The following is a 25,447-nucleotide window of genomic DNA, read 5'->3' as shown; positions in this document are numbered from 1 at the left end:
AAATCCCCAAAACGCTCTTGGGTCTGAAATTGGTCCCTTAAAACAGTGAAAAGACACTAATGGATATTTATAATTCATCATCACTCGAGAAAATTAGGCCATTATCATAATGTCCCCTGAAAAAGTGCCTATATCTTTTGCTTGTATAGGTGGTGTTTGGGGGAACCAGTTCTCCCTTCGCGAATCCAAATTATCTAAATTTATATAAAAGAAAATGGAATGGAAGTGTTAGCTTGGTAAACTAAAAGTAGATTATTATTTCTTTCGGGTTGCATACATACAATTGATCAAGGGCTCCACTTGTTTTTGATGATTGTATCTGTTGTTGTGTTTTTTTAAAAAAGTATTAGTATTAGTTTAATAAAAAAAAAAAGATAGTTAGGAGGGTTCCTTTTTGTGATATTTAAAATAAAAAATGGGTATAGATTTATAAATTATGTTTTGGTTAATATTATTATTATTGATTAGTAGTACTACTTATAAATGAGGAGGGAAAAAATGAATTGAATGTTTGAACTAAATATTATTGATTTTAAGCAGAACTAGCTTCATAGAATGGATTGACACCAGCATTACCAGATTCTTGGTAGAGTGGATTGGATGAGATGGCACCATCAGAGAATGGAGAGTCACCAAAGAAGGCACTGGTTGGTGGGACGGACTTCTTGAGGAACTTCCAGGCACCGGCAACTAGAATGGCAGCACCTGCGACGGCACCGGCAATAGCAGCAGACAAGACTGTGGTGTTGGTAGTCTTGCTGGTTGGCTTGGATGAGACGAGAAGTGCAACGTTTTCAGTGGCTGTGAGATGACTGACGTTACGTTTGGCGATTGGTGCATTGTAACCGAGATCATCAACAAAGACGTTGAGGAAGATGTTTCCAGTGGTTGGGTTGTGGACAGTGATGGTCTTGATCAAGGCATTCAAAGTGTCTTGGTCTTCAACACAGGTGATCTTGTTGGTTTCATTGACACAGTATTCCTTTTCAACATTACCAAAGAATGAGATGGACGATCCCTTGACGAGTTCTTGGTTGGCGTTGACAACCGAGATGACAAGAGAGACATTGTTAATGTTGGAGTCTGGGTCTCTAAAAGTGACACCGGTGATGACAATATCGGTTTGTTCAACTCCGGTAAAGGAGGCTTGCTTGAGTGTGATGGATGGAGCTTGGTTGACCGACTCAACGTTGATGGTGACGGTCGATGGTGGTGAAGCCAACAATTGGTCATCGACCAAACTGAAAGAGAATCCAGCAAAACCATTACCATAACGACCCTCGGTTGGGACAAAGACAGCGTGCCATAGGTTAGTGACGGCATCATAAGTGCCGAGTGACGAACCTCTTACGAGCTTGCTTCCAACAAATCCATTTTCAGAGTTGGATGCATTGTAAGTGTAGAATGAACCGGCAGCTACCTTGAGTGAAGCGACAGTGCAGACAAGAGTGTTGTTTGGCGAGTCGATATCATAACCAGACCAAGACATGATGATACTTTGGTTCATTGGGAATGAGATGACATTGGTCAATGGTGCTTTGGAACCTTCGACACCGACAATGGTAAAGTCATTCAATACAATGGTTGGTGGATCGTTGACTGGGAGTACATTGATGACAATCTTTACAGTGTCTGATGATACTTGTTGTTCAGAGACGAGGGTAAAGGAGAGGTTAAAGATGGCATTTCCATTGTCATTGGCCAATGGAGTGTAGATGAATGGATACTTGGTATCGTGTTGGAATGTGTCTCCCTTTTTGGCGATACGGAGACATTCTGGTTCATCACAAACATAGTATGACAATTGTCCACGTCCTTCAATGTCACCGAGAACAAGATCAAAGTTGGATTGACCTCTTGGTGGAGCACCTTCAACAATAAAGTTCAAAGTAGTGTCTTCATTGGTGTTGAGCTCGTTGAGACCAGTGTAGGTGGGTGGTTTACGTGGAGCAACATAGAATGTGGCAGTTGATGGTTGTTGAGAGTACAACGAATCAGAGTCAATGACACTGAATGAGATAGTGTCGAGTGGACCGGCAAAGCCAATAGTATCATCGTTGGATTTACCTGCATTTGGACGGTACACTACATTGTCGGTTGGGAGGATAGTGTCGGTCGATGAGACGACGACATTGTTGACGAGGAGGACACCGTTGGTTGGGAGGGTGACCAACTTGATGGTAGCTGGGAGTGGTTTGTCATCGGTATAGTTAAAGTTGAATGTGACTGATGAGTCTTGATCACATGATGCGTTGGTTTGGAGAGCAACTGGAGCTTGGTTAATATACTTGTAGACAATGGTCATGGTAGTGTCTGGAGAACAGGCACCAACTTGATCACAACACTTGGCCTTGAAAGTAGTGGTGTATGGGTCGATAGAGTTGGCTGGTGTTTCCTTGGCACTGAATTGCTTGGTCGAGAGAACAACTGGTGATGCAACACTGGTAATAGCAACACTGCTAGAGTCGGTGACTTGACCAGTAGTTGGGAGTGAGACAACATAACATGTCAACACATCTCCGACATCTACATCATTGGGTGTGAGTGATTGGAGTGGATGTGAGAGTTGAGTGAATGAGAGTGTGGCAGATGGAAGAGTTGGTGGATGGTTGACATGGATGACAGTGAGTGTAACAGTGACAGAATCAGAGACAGCACCCATAGTATCATAGACATAGAATGTAAATGAGTCAGTACCGTAAAAGAGAGCATTTGGCTTGTAGTATACAGTGTATGGAGCCTTTCCGTCGGCAGCAGCAACAGCACCACCGGCAGCAACAATCAATTGACCCTTGGATGGAGCAGTGTAGACTGCACGGAGGTTACCTTGATCCAAAGTATCGGCATCGGTACCGTTGAGGACGATAGCGACAGAGAGACCGTCTTCATAGAGTGCTGGGACAGTGACTGGGGTGGCAACTGGCTTGGCATTGTTACGAGTACCGGCAACGTTGACTTGGACAGTGACAGTGTTGGATGGGAGACCTTGGTTGTCGGCCGAACCAAATACAACGCTGGCAACGTTGAGACCGTTTGGTTGAGCACCATCGATGTGGTAGCAGACTGCTTGAGTCAATGCCTTGTTGTTGGCGAGGGTGATTGGAGTGCCAACATTGACAGCGGCGGTGATCTTGGTGGAGGTTCCACAGAGATAAAAGTATCCAGTGCCAGGAGTGACAGATACAACCGAGAATTGGATGGTAGTAGAGTCTGAATCCTCGGCAGTGACACCAAATATGATTTCAGAACCTGCATTGGATGTGACCGAGAGTGGAGCAGAGAGTACTGGAGCAACGTTGGTGTGCTTCATGTTGATGGTAAGACTGCACGATGAAGAGGATGGGAGTTCACCGTCATGGATGACAAATGGAACGGTGGTGACAGTGTCGGCACCGTTAAAGGTTTGGGTAAAGATGAATTGGGTGCCGTATACATACTTGGTACCTGCAACAACGGCAGCACCGGCAACAGTCTTGAGTGTACCGTACGATGCAATGTTGGCGAGTGAAGAGTAGATGATAAAGAGTTCACTTGGCTCATTGTCAATGTCGCTACCGGTGAGTGTGAATGCAGCAGATGATTGACCGCCATTCGAGGTGATACCATAGGCATTGCAAGTTGGTGGATCATTGACAGGGTTGACAGTGATCAAACCGGTTGATCCAGACACCAAACAACCGTCATTGACACTGTAGGAGAACATGTCAGCTCCAAAGTAGTTGGCATTTGGGGTATAGGTAAAGATGGCGGCTGAAGGGTAGACACCGGTGGTGGTGGCAGCGGCTCCATTGTACTTGATGCTTCCCTTGGTTGGGAGCGAGTTGAAAGAGATGGTGAGGATGTTGAAATCGGGGTCAGAGACGGTCGATGCAAACGAGAAGGTGGCGACGGTGTCTTCGTTGATGTTGATGATCGACGACATGGCAACGGGGGCGTGATTGTAGACAATGTTCATTGAACTCTTGCCAAAACCGATAAAGGAGACTTCGACGGTTGGATTGTTGGATGGGTCGGCCGTTGGGAAGACGACGGGCACATTGATGGTGTTGAGCGAAGCAGTAGTGACGTCGGCAACCTTGGCGGTGGCAAAACCGTCGGCATCGTTGGTGACACGGGTGACAATCTTGGAGTATGAACGGACCGATGCGAGTGTGGCAGCGTTGGATGCCCATGCAGAGCCAGTACCCGATGCAAGCGAGTAACCAAAGCCGGCAGCGCTAAAGAATGCGTTCCAGTTGGTGAGCGATGAGCTACCAGTGCCGAGAACAACTGGCATGATCGAGTTTTGTGCCAATGCATTCATGTAGAGGTTGCTGTTGGCAGTGGTTGGTGCGACGGCATCATTGTCAGTGACGACGAGGATCACTCTGAACGAACCCTGTCTCCAACCATTCGAGTTGAGTGCAGCGTTGTAGAGAGCGACCATTGAGTTGCCCGATGTGGTGGTAGTGGTGGTAAAGGCGGTAGTCTTGATGAAATCATTGATCGTAGTACCGATAGTGTTGACAGCTTGGAAGTTGTATCCACCATTGGTGGCATCTGAGAATCTACCGTAACCAAATCTAACATTCTCGACGTTTCCACCGACCAAGTTGACAAAAGAGTCGATATAGTTGATGAAATCACTGGTAATGGTTGAGGTTCTGGTGGCGACATCCAAGAGGACGTAGACATCGAGTGCTGGGAGTGGGCTTGGTACAGTAACCTTGATGGGGACGTTAAAGGCTGTTTTGGAGGTGGTCGAGACATAGACCGACGAGAGAGTTGGGTTGACAAAACTATTGTCGTTGGAGGCGGTGGAAACAACTGCTGATGGGTCGCTAGCGGCACATCTCTTGCTGATTGGAGTGTCACAAGCGGATCCAGTGTATCCAGAGTAACATTGACAGGAACCGTCACCGGCTACACCGCCATTGACAGTACCATTCTTGCATGGTGGAGTTGGAATACAATCTGGACCATAGAATCCTTCTTTGCATTCAAAACATTTGGTTGAATTATCCCAATTTCCATCACAAACACAACATGATGTATCTGCTCCATTACATGGTCTACCATGTCCACATGATGGTGATTCTAAAAACAAAATAAATTAAAAGGTAATTAATAAAAGATAGATTAATTATATATATAATTTGTTTGTTTAAAAACTTACCAACAACTAAAACAAAGGAGCTTTGACCAGTCATACTCAAACCTTCTTTATCAGAGAGACCTAGAGAAATGACATAACGACCTACATTACTGGCAGTTGGAACCCACCAACTGTTCATGGTACCTGGATTCAAACCAGCTTGGGCGTATTGAGTGACACCGTATGGGACGTTGGATGGCTTGATGAATACTTGCGAGCTAGTGTTGGATTTGGCAAGATAGGTCAATGAGATGTTGGTACCTGGTTGCACGAAAAGGACGTCACCGTCATCGGGAGTTGGTGGTGCGAAATAGGGTGGTTCGGCATTAATCGATCCATAGTCGGATTGGAGAATGAAATCAGTGACGGTGAAATCGGTACCGTCAGAGATCTTGATTTGAGTGTTAAAGAGAGATGGCTTGATACCAGTGGTAAAGGTAACTAGACCAGAGTTGGACACTGTAAGATTGGGGCATTTGGAACCTCCACCAAACTCGGATGGTTCGGATAACGAGTAGGTGAGTGTGCTGCTCTCAGCGTCGGTAGCGACGATTTGGAATGTGTTGGTGCCTGGTGTAACCACTGGAATGATTGGGTAGGTGTTGGTGACTGGTGAGCTGTTTTGCTTCCATGTGTTGATAGTGACACTTGAAGTGAGTCTCCAATTCTTGTCGGCGTTGTTGTAGAGCGTCGAGATACGAGCATTACCAGTGTAGACAATGGTGTAGGTGGCGTTCTTGCCCTTGGGGTAGGTGTATTGGAATTCGGCGGTACCGGTAAACCAGCCATCGACAGTATTGATCGTGTTGACGACAAGTGGTACTGCAACAGACCCTCCATTGCCACTGGTAATCGTACCAGTACCCGATGAAATGGTATTACCAACCCTGATCGAACTCGAGCTCCAATAACCCGATCTAAATGCAAGATTCAACTTTACATTAATAACATTATAATTGTCTTGTGATAATGGTGCCCATGAAATAGACCCAAATCTAAAATGTGTTGCTAATTTGAAAGTAAAAGTAATAAATGAAATGAAGAGAAAGTATGAGTATGAGTATCTTTGCAAAGTTTTTTTTTTTTCAAACTTTTCCCTCCCTCCTCCACACTTTAGTTTTCAATATTTTTTGGATTTTGAGGAGTAGGAAATAGAATTATTATTATCATTATTATATAAGTATGTATGTATGTACCTTGAGTGAAAACACAAGCAAAGACGAGTAGGATAACTACTCTAGAAAATAATGATGCCATTACTATCTAAAAAAAATTCCTGTTTCCTTTTGTTTTTTTTTGATCCTATTATTGTTAAAAGTATTGAAAAAAATAGATCAAAGTTAGAGATAATCATTTGTATAATACATATTATAGATTAATATTTTACTTACGAAATAAATAAATAAATAAATTAATAATAATAATAATAATACAAAATTGATTTTAATGTTACAAAAATAACCGTTGTGAGAGATTAAAAAAAAAGAGGAAAAAGGAGGTAAGGAGGAGAGAAGAAGAATAAAATAAAACTAAACCTTAGAATGAAGATAGTTGAACAAGAAGAGGAAGAAGAATCATAGGGAAAAAAAGAAAATAAATAATGCAAACAAAAAAAGATGCATCAGAGATCTGATTGCGATTGTACTTGCTCGAGAGAGGGAGGGCGGTCTTAGATTTACGGAATACATCAATATAGACCACATTGAACCAATAGGACAATAGGGACAAACATGGCGTTGGGTTTCTGTCTGGTTACCAGCCAGAATTCTAAACCTCCCCCCTCTCTCCCCACTACGACAGGGCTGAATCGGACCATCCATAGAAAGAAAAGAATAATGTTGTGTTATTTCCGTGAGTATAAGTTGGGTGTAACCCAAAGGCTGTAATTTAGACAATAAAAATCTGAAAACTCAGAGCACCCATGAGTACGAGACAGGGTCCTTTCCAAGGACAACATTTTCAAGGTTTTGCAAAAAAAACGACGCGGAGAACTCTCAAGGTTGGACAAAGCAATATGCACTCGGTCTGCCTCCCAACGCCCCTGTATTTTGGCAGTTTTTTTTTTAAAAAACAGCTGAAAACCGAAATGAGTTATTTTGAGTGTTGGCAATCACGATCGACAACACTTAATCTAGATTAACTCCACCACTCCCACAAACCCCCAGTGCGTATTTTACTACCTGTCTCTTAAGATGATGATCGGGCATTTTTGTTGAGTGTTCAACCATTTCTATCAACATATCTTATCCTCCCAGAATTTATAAAATGGGAAGATAAATTTAAGACTAACCTTTTTTAAGATATTACCACTTTGATACTTCAAAGAGTTTAGATCTACTGATATTTTTTGTATACACAACATGATATTCTATGGCGAGCGGGTGGACTGGACGTGAACATCTTGAAATATTTGCATCGCTTTCAAGGGTATTCCAGACACTCACTGACCAACTTGGCTAATTAACCCACCGGAGAATATATACTCTTGTAGTATGCAGTAGAGAGTAGACGACGTATTATTCTTTTTGGCAACCCAAAGATTGTATTCCTTGATGAATGTACAACTGGTATGGATGTATGTAGTAGACGTCAAGTTTGGAATCTCATAGAACGTGTAAAGAGAGGTCGTATCATCATTTTGACAACTCGTCAATGGAAGAGGAAGCAGACATTTTAGGAGATAAGATTAAGTTGCTCCAAGGAAAAGAGGGAATTATTAAAAATAATACTTTGCAAAAATTAAAAAAAAAGTGAGAGGTGCTTGTTTATTAATTTTTATTAATTTTTTCATTATATCATACGCACAACAACAAATAAGTGGTTTGGGTTTAGATATATCATAACATTCAATAATGATATATACAGATCATCCTTTAGATGATTGTCTAGAATGAGAAGAATAATCTCATTACTCAAAGAGACATAAAACTGTAAATACAAAGATGTTCAACACTACTTCAAAAGCAACACGCACATTACTAATAACATATCTATCTAATCAAGAGTCGTCATAATATAATATATCATATATGATGATTTGTTTGGTCGTGACAACTCAACTAGCACAAAAACTATGAATTGGTTTTTAGTATCATATCCAATCCTTTCTCGGTTCAAATAATCCCCGCTTTTTATTTCATAGATTCCCTATGCCCAAAGATAGATAGATAGAACCATTGTCGATGATGGTCCCCACGTTCGCGGCCAAAACACAGGTTGATTTGATGTTGTTTGGTTGGTGTATCTATAGATAATCATATGATTTACAAAACAGGTCCTCCCCCTGATTTTTGTTTAGAGCCGACGTCAGTGTTTTTGAACACGTATACCAACCAACCAATGTAAGGATATTTTATTTTTATTTTTTAATCAAATCAATGATAGATTATAAAAGTAACTATTGGGAGCTCAATAGTCTCCATTCTCATTTATCTCTTAAAAGAAACAATGAAAATTAAATCAATTGGTAATTATTTATTTATTATTATTATTATTATTATTATTATTTATTGTTATTAATTTTTTTCCATTTTCTCTCTCCTCTTTATCATTTTTTTTCTCTCCTCTTTTAGTTTTAATATTATTCATCTATTTAATAGGATGTACATTATCACGTAATTACCAAACTATTATTCAAAAAAAAAAAAAAAAGAGTACAATTATTTAATCTTTTTTTTATTTATTTTTGATCTATAGAATCCCCTATTAACAGTGCAGATTCAATTACACTTGTGCCAGGTGCTTCAATTACCAAGGGTATGGCCAATAAATTAGGTTACGGCACCGCATGGAGCTTTGGAGAAGGGAGTCAACGAGTTGCATTATATGTCAATTATGCTGCTGGTCTTGTTGTTACCTTTGGAGGAGAAAGTGTCTACAGTGTTGGTCAAACTTCAACTTCAGACCCAATGTTTGGATCCTTTCTTTATCTTAGGGATGACGGTAATTTGTGTCTTGGTGTTACCCATCGTTTCGCTAATGATCAATCGTATACCACTGAACATTGGTGTGCAAATACCCAGAGACTAGGTGGTACAAGCTTTGGTCTTCTTCCGACAGGCTCCTATGGTAGAGCTTGGGGTATTGTGATTGTCAACGATGCTGGCAAGATGGTTTGGGGTAGATTTGGTCCAGCTATTGTCTCGAATAGCCCATACATGCTTATCCCAGGTTCCTACCTCGACAACCAAAACACTGCATTGAATTCATTAAAGGCCAATGAGTTTATCACCAACGGCCAACACTACCTTTTCATGACGGCACAGGGCAGGATAGCTTTGTTTACTGACAACCCCCGTACAGCACCAACAGGTTCCTATGTTTGGGCTGGCGATGCTCCAGACATACAACAATCACCATACATGTTCTACTATGGTGACGATGGTAATGGTTGCACTACAATGGCATCCGATTCAACCAAATCGTATTGGTGTCTCATAACCAGTCAATCAGGCACTCGTTATCTCCGTATGCCATTGTTGGACGCAGGTACTTGGGGGTTTGTTCTCCAAAGACCCGATCTCTCTCTCCAATGGGGTCAATTCAACCGACAAACAGGAGGAATCAATCATGTCAACGAGCCAAATGAATGGATTAACCCTCTCACCTCCTCCACCATGAATTTTAGATTCTACGCAAACGGATCAATGGATGCTACCGAATTACTAACTCAAACTACATTTGTAGTCATACCAGAATCACCAACCTTTTTATACCTTTCGTAAGTACTCTAAAATATATAGTAGCAGGAATATTTTGATGATTTAATTATTAATTGTTGTTGTTGTTTTAGGTGCAATAATGGTCGTCCTTATGAATATCCAGTGACAATGAAATACAAGGGTGAGTGGGCAAATGGAAACTTTGTTTTTAGAAAATCAAGTTTATGTAGTACTTGCATATGCTCCGAATGTGTTACAATCCCAGTTACCCAATACTTTGGATACGTTCCAAATTGGTGGGGAACACAAGGCCTAAGCAAACAACTCGTTGCTGCTCCAGGATTCCCAGAGCTCTGGATTCTAAATGAGAAAGGTCAAATGGCATTCAACAAAAAATATAGTCTCTATGTTTAATTTGAAAACCCTCCTTTGATCACTTTATCGTAGATTCAATCAACCTCATATTCACAGAGCACCATATTTATTGCTCATTTCAAATAAATAATCTATTCTTTATCTTTGTCTCTGTGATCATCATCACTAGTGCAAAGATCAACATTCCAATCATCCTTAAAATATTAATAATATGAAACTTCAACAATCTAAAATAGTTGTACTAAACTTCAATGAAAATGGGCAAAAAATTCTTTTTCTTTGTCAACAAAAACATGTTGAACAAGTGCTGTGATTCATCACATGCACTTATTTCATCACATTCGCAACAAATAACTAGTTTGGTTATAGATAGATTAAACATCAATGATATGTAGAGGAAATGATTATCGAGAATGAGAATATTCTCATTACTCTAATAAGAGTATAGAGACACAACAAACTAAACTATAGACTATAAATACAATGATTGTCATGTTGTTTTAGAATCATCAAATCAATCAATCAATCAATTAATTAATAATCAACTATTAATAATAATAATAATGTATAAACACCTAATATTATTTACAATTACAACAATCATCTTACTTTTATCACAATCGACAAAGACTGTCTATTCATTTACAGTAGAAGAATGTATGTGTTTTTTCTTTTGTTTATTTTTAGATATCTATCTATCTATCTAGATCTTAGTGCTAACTCTTTTATATCTTGTTTATATAGTCGATACATTGGAATGGATATCAAGACAATATCAATTGTCATGGAATGTAACAGAGACGGGAATGTGCAGTGGTAGTGCAAGTGGAGTCACTTGTGTCGTTACAGAGACTGGAAACCACATTAAAACAATCTCACTTGTTGATGGCACTAGATATCAAAGACCAAGTCCAATTGGTGTACCTCTTAATGGTAGATTCTATCTACCAGAATGTTTATCAATCTCGATTAGTAGAAAGGAAAACATTACAACCTACAATGTTTTAAATTACATTCGTGATCTTTCAAAACTCACTACACTCAATGTACAATACCAACAATCTGTCACTGAGTTTCCTACTGGGTTCCCAATCAACTTGCCTCTCCTCAATAGATTATCAGTATCTGGTAATCGTCTTACTGTCCTACCAACCTCTATATTTCAATCAAATATTACTCATTTGTATGTATTAACCATTAATATTAATATTAATATTAATTAAAATTCAATTATTTCATAAACTAATTATATAATTCCTTTTCTTCTTTGTTTAGATTAATGTTTGAACATGGATTAGAGTATTGGGTATCATTGTCATCACCATCCACCAAACTTGTTTCACTGTAAATATTATATATCAATCTTTAAAATGTGATTATATTATATTTACCATTTATTTTATTATTTAGTGAAGTAATATTATCAAGAACAAATACATTGTATAATTTTCATTCGATTCTATTCCCAAATTTGAAAACATTGTCTTTGTTTTCAAACAATCAAGTATTATCAACCAAACCAACAATCTATGTTAATATTCCTAATCTTCAATCGTTGCTTCACTGCTCCTACGACAATGGTGCAACCTTTGATTTCAACGGTTCAAAGAATATCTCATTGTTGCATGTCCAAGGTAATCAAACTGTTGTACCAAACAGTCTTGCTGCCTTTCCATTACTCCGTACCATTTCACTCCAATTGTCAAATGTAACCTTTTCAGTGTTACCACCAAACACTTATTACTACTCTGAAACGTCAAGCAAGTCTGGTCAAACCACCTTTCCACCCGTCTCTTACTTTCCAGCATCAACCTATGGTCTTGGCTATAGTTACAATGATATGACTGGCTCGCTTCCAACCGACTACTACTTTCCACAATTCACAGCATCCAACAATCGTTTGTCGGGTACCGTACCAAACAACTATTGTCAATCGAGTTCACTCAACTTTGCCAACAATATCAATCTCACCGACGTTGCCGATTGTTTTAAATGTTATTGGAAGAATGGTGTTTCAAGTTGGTTCACCGGTACCTCTGTACCAAACTATCAAAATCATATTTGTACTTGTAAGTTGTAATATAATAATTAATTTATTTAATTTTACATTTATTAATTTATTTTGTTTTATTTTTTATTTTAAAGCATTTGGATTATCACAATATGATTATTATATTACAAGTTCAACTACATCGATTGAAATTCGAGGAACTTCACTTGGTTGGGGTGAGACTATTGGCACAAATGGATTATTCATTTCCAAGCCAAATGTTGCTGCTGATTATCTTGTGCCTTGGTCCAAACCAAAACAAGTCACACTTGTTTTTAGCTCGACCATTAATGCAACGATCAATCTCATTTATGCTGGACCAAGAATCACCTCGACTACCTACAAACAACTACTCAACCAATTGTTGGTCGACATCAAGGGTGAATTCGTACCATCGATTACACACAACATCACTCTTGGAGGAGGAGCTTCCAACTATGACTGTGTCTTGCAATCGATCAACTCGACCAACATTATTTGTATCGTTGGTACTGCCAATGTTCCAACGGGGTCCCAACCAACAGTCACAAATGCCTATGGTTCTGCAACGTCAAACTGGGCATTCTACCTAGACTATCCAATCCTTTGGTCACATTCAAACATTACGACTGCTGGTGGCAATTTATACTTGGTTGGTGAATTTTCGAGTACTCCAGCCTCATCAGTTATGATTGGTGGAGGGTTACCATGTCCAATCAATCAAGCTAAATCTAATCATACCACCATCTCTTGTAATCTTCCAGCAAATGTAGTACCAGCAGGGATTTACACTGTGGAAATTATTGTGAATGGTTGGAGACTTGGTCAAGACCGTTTTATTAATATAACCAATTTAACTACTACCACCACAACGACCGATTCATCGTCAATCTCAACTGTTAACAGTTCCACCTCTACCACATCAGCTGTTGATACAACTACTGGATCACCAACTACTACAACTGCCACCACAACAGTTGACACTACCACTGGATCACCAACTACTACGACTACTTCCACCATCTCACCAACTAGTTCAGCTGGAGTCACTACCAATGTTAAGACCACATTGGTTAGTACTACGACTACGACTACTCGTACCGCCACTACCATGTCACCAATCACCAGTATGAGACCTACGACCACCACAACTACAGGAACTCTCGATCCAATTATCGATGGAAGTGAAGTGCATCCAAGCTCAGCATCGTCGACGATGGTCAAGCTGGGATACTACAGTCGCATAGTCACCTCCTTGTTCTTCTTTTTCGGTGTAGTTTTATTGTTTTAAATTTTTTTTGTCCTGGTTCTGGACAAAACCAAAACACGTTGTTTTTACCAGACTGAAACATCAATCTTTCATTCATCTATGATATCTCTATAGTTTTAATTAAATAATAATAAAAAAAAAAGACAATCATTTGATCATTCATTATAATTATATTATTATTATTATTATTATTATTATTATTATTATTATTATTATTATATCTTTATGCATTCTAATCATATCTTTATATCAATCTAGAAAAGAGAATGAATATTAATATTCAAAGTTTATTATTAACATTTATTATTTTGGTTGCAAGCAGCAGTTCACCATTTGTTTTTGCACAATACTATCAATTCTATCATGATCAATATCATACTAGTTATTCAAGCAGTGATCCAATCATAAATAACTTGGAATGGACATTTAACAATCATCATGACACTACAAGTAATCAACCACAACCATATCATTTAGTTTATAATCCAATCGTATTAGATGATCAATCATTTGTATTCTTATCTTTAAATGATAATAACCAAGATAACAACAATAACAACAGTACAACTATATCAATTCAATTAAAGAGATTTAATTATAATACCATTGTATTATATTTTGGTATATCATTAAACATTAATATAAATCAAACTACAAATAACAACAATCATAATAATAACAATTCAGATAATGATGATTCATTTCAATCATTAGTATTCTCATTATTATATGATAATGAAACGAGTAGTAATAATAATGAAGATGGTACAATCTTTTTGTTAGATCAATTAAATAATCAATTATATTCTATTGAGTATGAACATATTATTAATAATAATTATTAAATTAATTCATTCATTCAATTTAATTTAATACTTTTTCTTTTCTTTCATTTAGTGCAAAGAATGGAACTATTTATTGGATTAGTAATATAACTATTGTACCAAATAATCAAAATATATTATGTTCATTCCCACAATTATTAAATGGTTTGGTTACCATTAATTGTAATCAATATGTATATATGTTTGATAGGACGAGTGGCAATTTAATCAATAGTATTGAATTCCCATCTTCGTCAGATGGATCAACTCTACAATCTACGAGGTCACAATCTACTTTGATGGATGGATTAAATGATACATTGGTGTTTATAGATTATACGTACGACCAGTATGGTCAAGTAGTTGTATATAATCAATCCAACACTGATCAACCATTTACTGTTGCACTGTCATACAATGACTCTTATTATTTAATGTTAGATCCCAATCAAGACCCATACTTTGGTCAGATAACATCATCGGGTGTTATTAGAGTATTTACATATAATATTATCAATCGACCAACAAGGATAGAGGTGTTTGAGACTGTCACTCAACTAGTTTGTAATGGATCTAGTTTCAATATTGAATCTAGGTATTTACACGATCAATCGGTCATCTTTTACACTCAAAAACTTGTAAAGAATGTTGATTGTCGATCAGGTATATTAAGTCCAACCATAGCTATCACCAACCCATACATTATAACATCATTTCAATTGGCCAATCAAAAACCAAAAGGTGGTACATACTTGATGAGTATAAATACAATAACAAATGAAACAAATTGGTTAATTAATAATGAACCTGTATGTATCGATAGAAAAAGAGTATTATTTAGAAATATGCTAATTATATAATTCTTTTTAAAAAGTTAACGATATTAGATCAAGTTGTAGCAGTTGATAATAGTATTTATCTTTGTACACAAGAAAAAGGAGTAATATTAATTTCACAAAAGGGAACTAGAAAATCATTAGAATTTCCTCCATTGGATGGTGATGAATCAACCAATAATAGTAGTAGTTTATTTATTAAAAGTTGTAAATTGGCAGTTGGAGAAAATAGTTTGGTGGTTGCAACTACTTGGACATTGGATTTGGATGACAATACGACTATAGCTGGTAGTGGGTTGTTGAGACTTGGTGATAGTGTTTGTACAGAGCTATGTCAATCAAATTGGACATGTACCACAAAGAATTGTCAATGTGCACACAACTACTTTCCAGCTTCCAACTGTACAATCTATTGTCTTGCAAGTGAAACTTGTTCTGGAAATGGAAATTGTCAACCCGATGGCACATGCAAGTGTTTGGATGGAACAGGGTACTATGGAGATGACTGTGGAAGCTGTCAATCTGGTTATTTTGGAGGTTCTTGTAACATGAGATTCAACTGGGTGACGATTGGAGTGGCTGGTGGTATTGCCACGTTGGTCACCTCTGGTATATTTCTTTTTTGTTGTTTGACCAAACCAAAAGAAGCTCGTTTCTGTTGTAAATGTTGTTACTCTAGAAAAGATATCTACTCGGATTCAATGTGTTGTCTTGCCATTCCATTTTCCAAATGTTTCAAGAAAAGGAAATCGGATGTCATGGATAATCGTTGGACAATCACCTCTACCATGTCACCAACCTCTAATGACAATAATGACCAACATAACAATTTTAAAAGACAAAATGATAGTATCAACCAATTATTTCAACTCGACGAAGATCAACATGAAGGAAATGAAAAGGAAGCTGATTATTTCGATGACTATGATGACGATGACAATTGTGATGAGAATCAAAGTTTAATACGAAATTCTGATTTGTAAAGAAAAATAAATCTTTTAAATTATTAATATTTTATTATTTCTTCATAGATAGGAACATTACCTAACCTTTATCAGACATTGATTGAGGTGAAAATCTATTGTGGTTATGGTTAATATTACTGTAAAATTGGTGCATATTCATGTTGATAACTATGATGATGACTATCATGATGATGATGATGATGATGACGATGATGACGATATATTATAATGGTAACAATGATAACTATTCCAATGGCACCACCTAAAACTGAAAATATAATAATCAATGCAGTATGGTGATTATTTGGAGTGTTGTCATTATTATCGGGATAACTACCGCTACCACCACCAGTTGTATTGGGTCCACATGAAGTACCATTGACACTACACATGTATAGATTTCCATTGTTGTAGCATCCAGTACCAGTGATTGGCACGGATTGTGAATTTTTGTTGGCATAAAATGTGTTTCCATCGTTCAACTCTACGTGACTGAATATCATGCTATTACATGCGATTGCACCACCGACATTATCAATTGCCATATTTAATCCAACGTCGGTATTGGTAAGCGATAAGGACGAGTTGACTAGATAAATGGCTCCACCATACCCGGCACGGTTTTGGACGATATTGCAATTGTCAAGACGTACTGTACTGTCAATTGCATAGATTGCACCACCATAACCTTGAGAATCACCAGAGTAAAAGGTCGAATTCATAATGACAGTGTCCAAGTTTTCAGAGAGGTAAAAGGCAGAGCCGTTTCCACCAGCAGAGTTCATGGAAAACTTGGTGTCTGCAATCAATAATGATGCACCACCATTCGATAAGAGTACCGACGATTCGACTTGATTCGAATAAAAGGTGCAGGATGTGATGTTGGTGAATCCCGTGTAATATTGACCGGCATTGTTATTGATAACGGATGTACCGGCCAATTCAGAGAACCAGCTACTTGACACTGTGATATTGTCGTTGCCATACATGTCTACCACATGACCTACACTGTTGAATTCAGTAAACGTATTCGATTCAATGGTTACGACACCAACGTCGTGTAGCCAGAGTATGTTGTTACCACTACCATAGACGACATCAACAGAGAAGAAATTAGTGAAACCTGCACCCTGTACATAGACGATTGATGCCTGTGCCACAACATTTGCAAATGTACAGTTGTTCATATCTACTAATTCAATTAATTTAGTTGATGTTGGAAAAGTGACAGTCTGTGATTGCGATTGAATAGAAATCTTCGAGTGTGTTACTACTAAAGATGAACGATACCACTTCATTGACAAGTCGAGGTGTATTTGTAAATGATACACCTTTAATGTAAAAGTTTATACCACTAGATACTACTTGAGCAAAACATGATGTCATATTATACAAATCGATTGTAATCAATCCATAGTCTTGGTTTGTTGTTGTAATGTTAACTATACTTTGATTAATAATTAAATTACTATTTCTTTCACTATTAAATATTATTGTAGAGTTATTGGTAGTACTATTATTATTGTTATTATTTGGTGGTGCAGTTAAAATGATTGTCAATCGTTGTTGAAATGATGGTTGTTGTTGGTAGAATGCATCAAATGCACTTTGTATATCTGGACATGCTGTTAAAATGCTTTGACCACATAATACACTACTATTATTATTACTACTACTAATATTTATATTTGTTACATAGAATGTTGTTATAATAGTGTTGTTATTATTATTATTATTATTATTATCGTTATTATGATTCTCAACAGTTGTTGCTAATACAGAAGTGTTTATCAATAAAAACAAAAATATAAATATTCTCATCAACACTTTGATGAATGATGATACGTCTATCATTGTTTGATATCTCTATTCTATTCTATTTGTTTGATTCAAATATAATAATTATATTTTAAAATGCAAGAGAGAAGGAGCGAGTTCCTTTGAACCAAAAAAATAAAATCAATTTGATCTTGGTCCCGACGTCGTCCCTGAATGCTGGGTCGCTACCATGCCATCCCAAGTTAATAAATTTAAATAAAGGCCCAATTGTTGTTGCAGTCGATGTTGATCATAACCACCCTCCAGTTACTTTTTAGAAATCAGAGGTTATACAAGATCAGACCTCTCATTGACCTATGTTGAAATAAATTAAAGTTGTAGTATTACAAATATATATTTCATTTATTAAAGTATTATTATTATTTTTTGGAAAAAATATTTAATTATGGTTGTGAGTGGTTTATATAATATATATAAATATAAATATTAGGATCTAATTATTCATCATGACCAGCTATAGTAAGGAAAACTTCTTCTAGAGTTGACATACGAATTTGAATATCGGTGAGTGGTAGGACAGCCTTTGCAGCTTCAACCTTGTCAAAGAACTCCATTAAATTGTTGAGTTGTGATCTTGGAACATTAAACTCTAGTGAGCCGACTTGCATTAAAGATGGTTTGACAGATAATTGAACTTCAAAAAAGTTGGCAATTTTTGTTGCTGCATCATCAACGGTGGCGTCATAGAGTGCAACCAATTTATAACCTGCTCCAAACTTGCTCTTGAGTCTAAGTGATGTTCCTACACATACCAATTTACCTTTGGACATTATACCTATTTTATCGCCTAGGATGTCTGCTTCTTCCATTGAATGAGTTGTCAAAATGATGATACGACCTCTCTTTACACGTTCTATGAGATTCCAAACTTGACGTCTACTACATACGTCCATACCGGTAGTACATTCATCAAGGAATACAATCTTTGGGTTGCCGATAAGACTAATAGCAGTAGAGAGACGACGACGCATACCACCAGAATATTTTCCGGTTGGTAAATTGGCCACGTTGGTCAATTCAACATCTTTTAGACGTTCTTCAACCTCTTTGGGAATTTCCGTGTCTGGAATACCCTTGAACGATGCAAATATTTCAAGATGTTCACGTCCAGTCAACTCGTTCCATAGAATATCGTGTTGTGGACATACACCCATTGTCTTTCTAATTTCATCCATTCCTGTAACAATCGAATGTCCAAACACGGTTGCATCTCCACTAGAAGGTCCGAATAACCCTGTCATCATGTTGAACGTAGTGGTCTTGCCGGCTCCATTGTGTCCCAAAAGGACAAACAGTTGACCCTGTGCAATCGACAAATAAGTACCCTTGACAGCTGCAAATTCTTTTGTTTTTCCACAACAAGTTGATTTTTTGTAAACCTTGCGGAGATTTGTAATCTTTACTGCCGAATCGTGTTCAGAGAGATTACCATTGATGATATTTTCTCTCTCTGTCACAACGTCTTCGTCTTCTGCTTCATCCAACTCTATACCCTTTTTAGCCCTTTTCTTGGATTTGCTGGCAGATTCTAGTTTTGGTTTTTGTGGTTTTGAACTCCAATATGATGGTTGGAGGAAGAAGAATGGACCCTTGGCAACGCCATATAATCCTTTTAGTACGTTGTCCAAATAGAGAGCAATGAGGAAATAAAAGAAAAAGTCAAAGATGAACCAACTATAGACATCTTGCAATGAAAAGAATTCATTGTCAAATCTCTCGGACCACTTTAATCCATTGGCTTGACTACCTGCCGACGCAGCAGACAAATCTCCAATACCCTTGGACAACAGAGCAAATGGTAAAAGTGATAATATAACTCTAACAGCTGCATAGAAATTCTCTTGGAATGCTGTTGGTGCAAATCCTTGAATTACAATTCCTGCTAAAAATATTACAAATCCAATTGATGCTAATAAATAAATAAAAGAGTTTAGTAAAGTTATTTTCTTTTTTGTTTTGTTTTTGTTTTGTAATTTCCAACTTACTAGCAATTTCTGAACGTTTAATAATAGTTGATAAGAAAAATACAAATGGAACCATTGATATACCAAAGAGAATAAATACAAAGAAAAAGGTTGGGAATTCATTTCTTTTAAAGAAATCAAATTGGAAAATGTAACCACTGGCAGTCAAGATACAGGCCGATACAATATTGGTGGCAATGTTGGTAAGAGTCCATGTGAACCAATAGACAGAGTCATGGAGACCCATCATTTTCATACCTTCACGTAACTTTAATTCCTTTTCTCTTACAATTTGACCAAGTTGAATGACCACATTAAACATTAAAGCTGCAAAGAAAAATACAGGTCCCATATCACCAATAACATCTCTAATCACCAATTCTGGATGTGCATATTCTATAAAATCAACATTAAATTTTAAATTATTATTATTTGTTATATTTTTTGTTAATTCAAACTAGAAATTGAAATAATAATTATTATTGTTAGAACTTGGAATAAATTTATATTTGTCTATTATTTTACTTCTTCTTACTTCAATAGCATGAATCCAAGGCAATTGAATATAAGTTTGAGTTAGGATCTCTTTAGCTTCATTATAGACAGTTGATTTGTTATACATGACAGAATAATGAAGTTGATTGGTTGAAGTGAGATTAAATGAAATGGCAGCAGTTGTACTATTATGATTCTCATCAATAAATACATCCATATCATCTGAAGTGGCAAACACTCTAATTTCATCATCTGGAATGTTTTGTTTACGTTTGATTTCATTGATTACAAACTCACCAACTGGTGTATTGGTTGTATATGCCACTGTATAACAATAATCCAAATCTGGACCTATAATACATCTTGGTATATTTCCAATTTGATCTGGTATTGGATTATCATCTAAATAATATAATAATAATAAATCAGGATTAGGGCTTATTATCAAATACATATGTATTTCTTCTTTTGATTGATGTGTTTAACTTACAAACTTTTAAAGCATCACTATTCTTTTCATTTGCTTTGATACCAAATTGAAGGATCCATAAGAAAAAGACAAATAGAAATGGTACAATCAATTGAATAAATGTTGCTCTATAACTTCTTTTCTAGAATAGTCATAAATAAATAATAATATTTGTATTGGGGGTAAGATAGATGTATTAATTTATAAATCTTGCTTTGATGATTCTGGTTGATCGATTGATTGATTCTTACAATTAAAATTAGATTTTTTCTTAAAAGAATCTTTGTTTGTCTTAATCTCATTCTCTATCCGTCTCTCTTATCTATCTTTGTTTAAAAGATAGTTAATATTATAGATAACTAAAACTAATTCTCTCTCCTAATTAACAAGATAAAAATAACTCTATGTTTAAAAATAACCAGCAGGTGAGTGATCAAAGATATCATCGTGAGGAAAAAAAAAGAAAAACTCATCATTGTTGTAAATGGGATCACAACATCAATAAATCACCCCTCAACAAAATTATATCGCCATCTTTAAATGTTGGTTGATATCATGTCGACAACTTCAACCTGGGAGAAGTCTTCAATTTAAATGAATCAACTCTCTTGTAATAATTAGGTAGGTGGTATGGGAAATTTACAATTAAATATTTATTATATTATTATATGATATGATCATCTCTTATCGATAAGAGAGTTGGGTATGATGATTCCAAAAAGGAAAGGAAAAAAAGGAAGGGTAGTTATTTAAATACAGTTCCAATGGAGGAAGTATTTAATTTGTTCGATATTATTATGTATTATTATTATGGTTGTTATTATTATGATGATTAGTACAAGTGAAATTCGATTCGTTCAGGTTGGGTGGGATTGATGAATTGATTGAAATTGATTAATTATTATTATTATTATTATTATTTGGTTGATTGGATGGTTGATAAATATAATAATATCCTCCAATGAGAATATTTTAAAATGAAAGAAGAAGTAATTTTTGGATTAGTTGGATTTGATTTGACTATTGCTACTATTATTATTATTATTATTATTATTTATATTGAGTTGGATTATTATTATTATTGTTGATAAGGAGGTAAAGCTTTCATTGATGGCGATCTTGCCAATTGACAAGCCTTTTCCAATTCGTTTATCCAAAAATCAACCTCTTTTGCCGTTTTTGCTTCAAACAAAAACACCTTTTTAGAGGAGGAAGGAACCATCAACTCAAAGATGGTTTTTGAACGAGTGTGGAATGGTTTCTTGGAGCACCGGGATCCGCGTAATGGTACTCGATCTATTGGTACGCCATTATCATCAGACTCTTTCTTGCTCTTAAAGTATAGTAAATGTCCTTCTTCAATTCTAAACCAACGAGTACGCCAAGTTGGGAATATGTGTCCTTGTTTGTCTAGTTCTCCTTCAATTTTCTTTGGTGGTTGTTGTTGTTGTTGTACAAGATTGTTGTTTGAACTTGATTTAATGGGACTAATACTATTACTACTACTTTTGATCGTGTTGTTGTTGTTGACAGTTGCACTAGAACTAATTGATGACGATGCAGCTGCTGTAAAACTACTATTACTACTTGAACTCATTATACTACTATTACTATCATCCTCTGAAATTGTAAATGCCGATGATGATGATGAAGAAGATGAAGATGATGAAGAAGAAGAAGTAGTAGGAGTAGGTGGCGATGAATAAGATCGATTTAAATCAGTCCCCGTTGTTGTAAATTCAACACTATCCGACAAACAATCACTCTTTACTCTTTGTGTTCTAGGTGCTACCGTTATTATATCCTCTTCATTAATATTATTTTCGATTGGTTCCATTATTATATGTTATTATTATTATATGTTATAGGTTATATGAATATGATTATTCTCTTTTAAAAAAGTAAAATGTAAAATGTGTTTGATGAATGTTGTAGTTTGGGTTCTCGTAGAATGTATACGTGTGTGTGTGTGTGTGTGTGTGTAAGTAAGTGTGTGATTAAATGACAAAGACAATGGTGTCTTGTCTTTTTAAGTAAAGGGAATAGTGTGGGAATGATTGTTTAAACAATGAATAAAATTTAATCAGTAGCTCGTAAATATGTTTGAAAAAAACAATTGATTCCGCCAACTCATCGTTTAAACAGGGTCCCAGGAAGAATTCGCGGTAAAAATCTTTCTCTGCAACACAAGAGAAACCCAAACAACCCAAAAATGGTGTGAATTCCTTGGATTTCGGTGATCACAAAAGGTTGGTGGATCACTGAGACTAGCAATGATCACACTCTGTTTTTTATTTTGTTTGCAGTAACACACTAGGTGATTCATGCTCTTGTTTCTTAAACTAGTTTGCTTGGCTTGCTCTCAAGTTAACATGAAAGACGATTAGCATTAGTGTTTCTTTTCCAAGGTACAGTGACGATACGATAAGTTAGGACATAGACTACAAAGTTGAGGAAACCTTGCAGTGGTGAAAAGAGGTCTTGCAACACCCACATGACAAACGGAGGACATGCTCCAACATAAAAGATAGTATGGTTGATGAGATCGGGTAGCCAACAAACAAGGAATGCTGCAAGATAGAGCGTTAACTTTTTAGAGACATGTCGCTTGAGTTGATGTGATTTCGATCCAAACACGCCAAATGATAGGATTTGATTAAACTTTTTATAGATTAATACATAACATAACAAGTTCCACAATACTGATATAACCAATGGTAATACCCAAAAAAAGAATTGAAACTTTGGTGTTATTGTACACCTAAAAAAGAATAAGTGTTAGTATTATATGATTTGTTTGTTTGTGTGTTTAATTGTTTTTTCATACCATCCAATTTGATCAGCTTTGACAATAAAATGACCAGATGCAAAGATGGTAATAGAGATTAATGGGATACCCCAACACACAATATGAAAGATATAAAATGGAAATCTTTGTGGTTTCCATTCATATACTTCTCGAAGTAAATAAAATGCAATACCTAAATTAAATTAATAAATAATTAATTAGATGGGAGATGTAATATATTTATATTTTGATTATTTTCTCGTTAAATTTAAACATACAATTAGTCCAAAGAAAGGAAGAAAGAAACCCAAAATGAATGACGCATCGCAAAGCAATACAAAAGTGAATGGTAGTTGCGAAATGAAAGTCGGCCAACATACAGACTTGAGTAAATACAATACTTGAGCATCCAATAAAATCAGACAATGTCAAAAAGAAAATGAGACGATTAATTGTCTTTGGTCTTGGAGATGATGGTGTTGTTGTGTCTTGATTAGCATTTCCATAATGATCATCCACTGAGACTGTGGATGTTGGTGCACATGAGCATGATTGTTCCCCTTCAACTTGTTGTTGTTGGTGTTGCAAGTCTTCGGCAGCAGCAGGGAAAGAATCAAATGAATCATATGATAGACGGTTACTATCAGGTCGGTCAATCTTGGACAATAGAGGTTGTTTTGATTCCAAGTATACATGCAAGTGTCCTCTGTTGGAAGGTGGGTTGGATAATGCCAATCCTTTCTTGACTCGATACACAAATGTAAATATAGTCAATAGACATGAAATGGCCGACACTGTGCTACCTATTAAATTGACAATATACAATGATGCAATTCTTCCACCAGACAAAACACTTGCACAACTACTAGCAATATCTCCACCCATCTTTTAATAAATAAATAAATAAATATATAGATAGATAGATATTTTTTTAAATACAAAGAAAAAGAAGAAGTGATGTAAAAAAAAAGAAATAAATATATTAAAGGTATTGTTGTTGTTGTTGTTGGGTTGTTGTCGTTGCATTATGATAAATAATGATCCAATATAAACTTCTCCGAGGAAGAAGATAATTTTAAAATATTGGTTGTTTAAAGTGATGAAGTGAACAAGAAGAAGAGGTATATTGATTGGGTGTGAGTGGGTATACCAAAAGGTGGCAGATTTGGATAAGAAAGGGGCCGTCTCTCTCTCTCTCTCTCTCTCTGTGTGGTGTGTGATAAACCACGCCATCAATCAATCTACCCTTGGTTTAAAAGTGTATTTTTGAGTTTGAGAATATATGATCTATCTATCAATCAATCAATCAATCTGGATAGACTGTAGAACATTGAAACGTTACAACCATTCATCGCTATCATTCTTTCTTTCTTGAACCATTCATCTTTGATAATTCGTTATCATTCTCTTGTTTGGAATTCATTCCTGATGAATCGACAAGTATATATACTGGATAATGTATATGCAGTAGTGATACCTTGTATATTATGTATGTATAACTACGCACGCAGTTTAATCAAACATAGAATAAACACAGAATGAATACCTATGTTTCATAGCCCAAAAGGAAGTTCAAAACGAAAGCTTTTTTCATGATTTTTTTCAATTTTTTTTTCTGTGTGCTAAATGGTCATTGTTTCGCTCACTGAAAGCATAGATAGAGGTATAACTTTTATATTAACAAAAGAATACAACAAAAGTAGCTTACGATCGAACGACATTCATAGCAAATCATCATCATTCATAGTAGTAGCGATCGATCGAGACAATAACAAAGTTTGATCATCTTTTATCTTTT

At 36.2% G+C, this 25,447-nt stretch overlaps 8 protein-coding genes across 8 annotated transcripts; 2 read left to right on the top strand and 6 right to left on the bottom strand.

Annotated features, from left to right (window-relative positions):
* Window positions 1–532: 532 nt before the first annotated feature.
* On the bottom strand, window positions 533–7,806 carry sibE (type A von Willebrand factor domain-containing protein; the record flags this gene model as incomplete). Its single annotated transcript, XM_004356104.1, has 6 exons — window positions 533–5,076; window positions 5,156–6,142; window positions 6,331–6,371; window positions 7,490–7,534; window positions 7,618–7,698; window positions 7,778–7,806. The coding sequence occupies 6 exons, from the start codon at window positions 7,804–7,806 to the stop codon at window positions 533–535; spliced, it is 5,727 nt and encodes a 1,908-aa protein (XP_004356157.1).
* Window positions 7,807–8,581: 775 nt separating this feature from the next.
* On the top strand, window positions 8,582–10,209 carry DFA_08668 (uncharacterized protein; the record flags this gene model as incomplete). The annotated part of the gene is made up of 3 exons (XM_004356103.1): window positions 8,582–8,600; window positions 8,831–9,854; window positions 9,927–10,209. The coding sequence occupies 3 exons, from the start codon at window positions 8,582–8,584 to the stop codon at window positions 10,207–10,209; spliced, it is 1,326 nt and encodes a 441-aa protein (XP_004356156.1).
* Window positions 10,210–10,301: 92 nt separating this feature from the next.
* DFA_08667 (uncharacterized protein) lies at window positions 10,302–10,664 on the bottom strand (the record flags this gene model as incomplete). The annotated part of the gene is made up of 3 exons (XM_004356102.1): window positions 10,302–10,364; window positions 10,496–10,603; window positions 10,653–10,664. 3 exons carry the CDS (start codon window positions 10,662–10,664, stop codon window positions 10,302–10,304), a joined length of 183 nt encoding a protein of 60 aa, XP_004356155.1.
* A 69-nt stretch (window positions 10,665–10,733) lies between these two features.
* DFA_08666 (putative cell surface glycoprotein) lies at window positions 10,734–16,177 on the top strand (the record flags this gene model as incomplete). The annotated part of the gene is made up of 9 exons (XM_004356101.1): window positions 10,734–10,827; window positions 10,915–11,353; window positions 11,446–11,514; window positions 11,581–12,239; window positions 12,316–13,326; window positions 13,728–14,283; window positions 14,367–15,102; window positions 15,168–16,086; window positions 16,161–16,177. 9 exons carry the CDS (start codon window positions 10,734–10,736, stop codon window positions 16,175–16,177), a joined length of 4,500 nt encoding a protein of 1,499 aa, XP_004356154.1.
* Window positions 16,178–16,228: 51 nt separating this feature from the next.
* On the bottom strand, window positions 16,229–17,948 carry DFA_08665 (uncharacterized protein; the record flags this gene model as incomplete). Its single annotated transcript, XM_004356100.1, has 2 exons — window positions 16,229–17,286; window positions 17,447–17,948. The coding sequence occupies 2 exons, from the start codon at window positions 17,946–17,948 to the stop codon at window positions 16,229–16,231; spliced, it is 1,560 nt and encodes a 519-aa protein (XP_004356153.1).
* Window positions 17,949–18,370: 422 nt separating this feature from the next.
* On the bottom strand, window positions 18,371–21,163 carry DFA_08664 (uncharacterized protein; the record flags this gene model as incomplete). The annotated part of the gene is made up of 5 exons (XM_004356099.1): window positions 18,371–19,842; window positions 19,919–20,354; window positions 20,433–20,794; window positions 20,883–21,003; window positions 21,113–21,163. The coding sequence occupies 5 exons, from the start codon at window positions 21,161–21,163 to the stop codon at window positions 18,371–18,373; spliced, it is 2,442 nt and encodes an 813-aa protein (XP_004356152.1).
* Window positions 21,164–21,939: 776 nt separating this feature from the next.
* Window positions 21,940–22,698, bottom strand: DFA_08663 (uncharacterized protein; the record flags this gene model as incomplete). The annotated part of the gene is made up of 1 exon (XM_004356098.1): window positions 21,940–22,698. The coding sequence occupies one exon, from the start codon at window positions 22,696–22,698 to the stop codon at window positions 21,940–21,942; it is 759 nt and encodes a 252-aa protein (XP_004356151.1).
* Window positions 22,699–23,228: 530 nt separating this feature from the next.
* crlB (cAMP receptor-like protein) lies at window positions 23,229–24,534 on the bottom strand (the record flags this gene model as incomplete). The annotated part of the gene is made up of 3 exons (XM_004356097.1): window positions 23,229–23,622; window positions 23,689–23,842; window positions 23,928–24,534. 3 exons carry the CDS (start codon window positions 24,532–24,534, stop codon window positions 23,229–23,231), a joined length of 1,155 nt encoding a protein of 384 aa, XP_004356150.1.
* Between the last annotated feature and the right edge of the window lie 913 nt (window positions 24,535–25,447).

This window comes from Cavenderia fasciculata (genome assembly GCF_000203815.1).
Source record: "Cavenderia fasciculata unplaced genomic scaffold Scf_ET2XIPL01COFD4-5, whole genome shotgun sequence".
NCBI lineage: Eukaryota > Evosea > Eumycetozoa > Acytosteliales > Cavenderiaceae > Cavenderia > Cavenderia fasciculata.
This window is presented reverse-complemented; position numbering and strand designations above follow the sequence as displayed.